Source organism: Triticum aestivum, chromosome 7D (genome assembly GCF_018294505.1).
Source record: "Triticum aestivum cultivar Chinese Spring chromosome 7D, IWGSC CS RefSeq v2.1, whole genome shotgun sequence".
Taxonomy (NCBI): domain Eukaryota; kingdom Viridiplantae; phylum Streptophyta; class Magnoliopsida; order Poales; family Poaceae; genus Triticum; species Triticum aestivum.
The window spans coordinates 560998642-561000633 of NC_057814.1; the positions used below are offsets into that span (position 1 = coordinate 560998642).

The 1992-nt window shown below is 60.6% G+C and overlaps 1 protein-coding gene across 1 annotated transcript; it reads left to right on the forward strand.

The window, feature by feature from the left end:
- Positions 1-253: 253 nt before the first annotated feature.
- Positions 254-1735, forward strand: LOC123170225 (cyanidin 3-O-rutinoside 5-O-glucosyltransferase). The gene has a single exon (XM_044588062.1). The coding sequence runs from the start codon at positions 290-292 to the stop codon at positions 1733-1735; it is 1446 nt and encodes a 481-aa protein (XP_044443997.1). The 5' UTR covers positions 254-289.
- Positions 1736-1992: the final 257 nt, after the last annotated feature.

The following is a 1992-nucleotide window of genomic DNA, read 5'->3' on the forward strand; positions in this document are numbered from 1 at the left end:
CCGGACGCGTCCGCGGACGTTTGAGGGGTCGGATTTGCCACGTCCGACGGCAGCAGGTCAAGCATCGCTACCGCAAGTGATCACATCACCATAATTACACCGTGCAGTAGAGTAGGCGCAGTGCCTATCGTACCAACACCTGACGTGAGACGTCTGCCCAAGCCTCACTCCATTATAAACTCCGGCGGGTGCATCATGCTTCGACCAGCAGCAGCAGCCAGCTCTCGTAGGCGGTAGATAGCAATAGGTTAAAGACAAGAGAGTCTACGGCGTTCATACAACGTCTTCCATGGCGCCGCAGCACTTCCTGGTCGTCACTTTCCCGTTCCAGGGGCACATCAGCCCGGCGCGCGCTCTGGCGGAGCGCCTCGCGCGGGCCACGCCGGGCGCGCGGGTCACGTTCTCGACCGCCGTGTCCGCGCACAGGCGCATGTTCTCCATGTTGGCGTCCCCCGACGATGAGGTCCACGACGGCACCATCTCGTACATCCCGTACTCGGACGGCTACGACCACGGCTTCAGCTTCGTCGCCGGGGACGGGGACGAAGTGGAGAGATACGTGGAGGCGTTCGGCCGCGTCGGCCGTGAGACCTTCTCGGCGGTGCTGGACCGCCTCGCGGCGCGGGGCCGGCCCGTCACATGCGTAGTGTACGCCATGCTCACGTGGTGGGCCGCCGAGATCTCCCGTGAGCGCGGCGTGCCCCGGGCTCTCTACTGGATCCAGCCGGCCACCATGCTGGCCGTGTACTACCACTACTTTCATGGGTACGAGAGGCTCGTGACGGAGCATGCTGCCGAGCCGGGGTTCACGGTGTCCATGCCGGGACTCCCGCCGATGGCGATCCGTGACCTCCCGAGCTTCTTCACAAATCTTACGGACGGAAGGTCAGTTGCGGCGTTCGGGGACATCCGCAGGACGTTCCAGCAGCTGGACCTGGACGTCGACGGTAGCAGCAGCGCTGGAGGAAGGCAGGCCATGGTGCTCGTGAACACCGTCGAAGAATTAGAGGCCGGTGCTCTCGCGTCCGTTCCTGGAGTCGACGTGTTCCCCGTCGGGCCAGCCGTGGTGTCGCTCTTCACTGAGGGCGAGGGCGGCACGACTGGCGCCGCCGCCGCAGTAGGAGATCTCTTTGAACACGACGGAAAAGGGTACGTGGAGTGGCTGGACACAAAGCCAGCACGGTCGGTGGTGTACGTGTCGTTCGGGAGCGTGGCGGCGGTGAGCAAGCGACAGAAGGACGAGTTGAAGCGCGGCCTCGCCGCGAGCGGCCGGCCGTACCTGTGGGTGGTGCGGAACAACAACAGAGACGATGGATTTGACCACGCCGGCGACGAGCGGCGCATGGTGGTTGGGTGGTGCGACCAGCTGCGGGTGCTGTCGCATCCGGCCGTTGGGTGCTTCGTGACACACTGCGGCTGGAACTCCACGCTGGAGACCGTGGCGTGTGGCGCGCCGGTCATCGCCGTGCCACAGTGGTCCGACCAGAACACGAACGCGCGCCTGGTCGTCCAGTGGGGCATCGGCGTGCGCGCCACGACCGACGTTGATGGGGTTCTGGACGCGGAGGAGCTTGCGAGGTGCCTGCAAATGATCATGGGTGACAGGGAGGAGGGCGCCGCCATGCGGGCAAGCTCGACGGCATGGAAGGCGAAGTTGCAGCAAGCGATCGCGGCCGGCGGCTCATCCGGTCGTAATCTGAGGACTTTCCTGGACCAATTTGCGAATGATGCTTAGAAGCATTTACGTAGTATTGTCCTCATTTTATTGAGCAAGTTCAATAAAATGACATAATAATTAGACTATAAGAACTAAAATATTATATCTCTACTTAGTTGGAGAAGAGAGAAAAAGAGAGAAGAGAAATGGGCTCTTGGTTAGTAGGCAGCTACAACACGAGCCCGAAAACGTTTTGTGAGGATGTAAGGTGAGCTAACTACTAATAAAATAGTACACATTTAAAACTTACTATTGTACATGCTGGCTATGAGGTT

Coding starts and splice junctions, on each gene's coding strand:
- LOC123170225 (XM_044588062.1), top strand. CDS start 290: ATGGCGCCGCAGCACTTCCTGGTCGTCACTTTCCCGTTCCAGGGGCAC.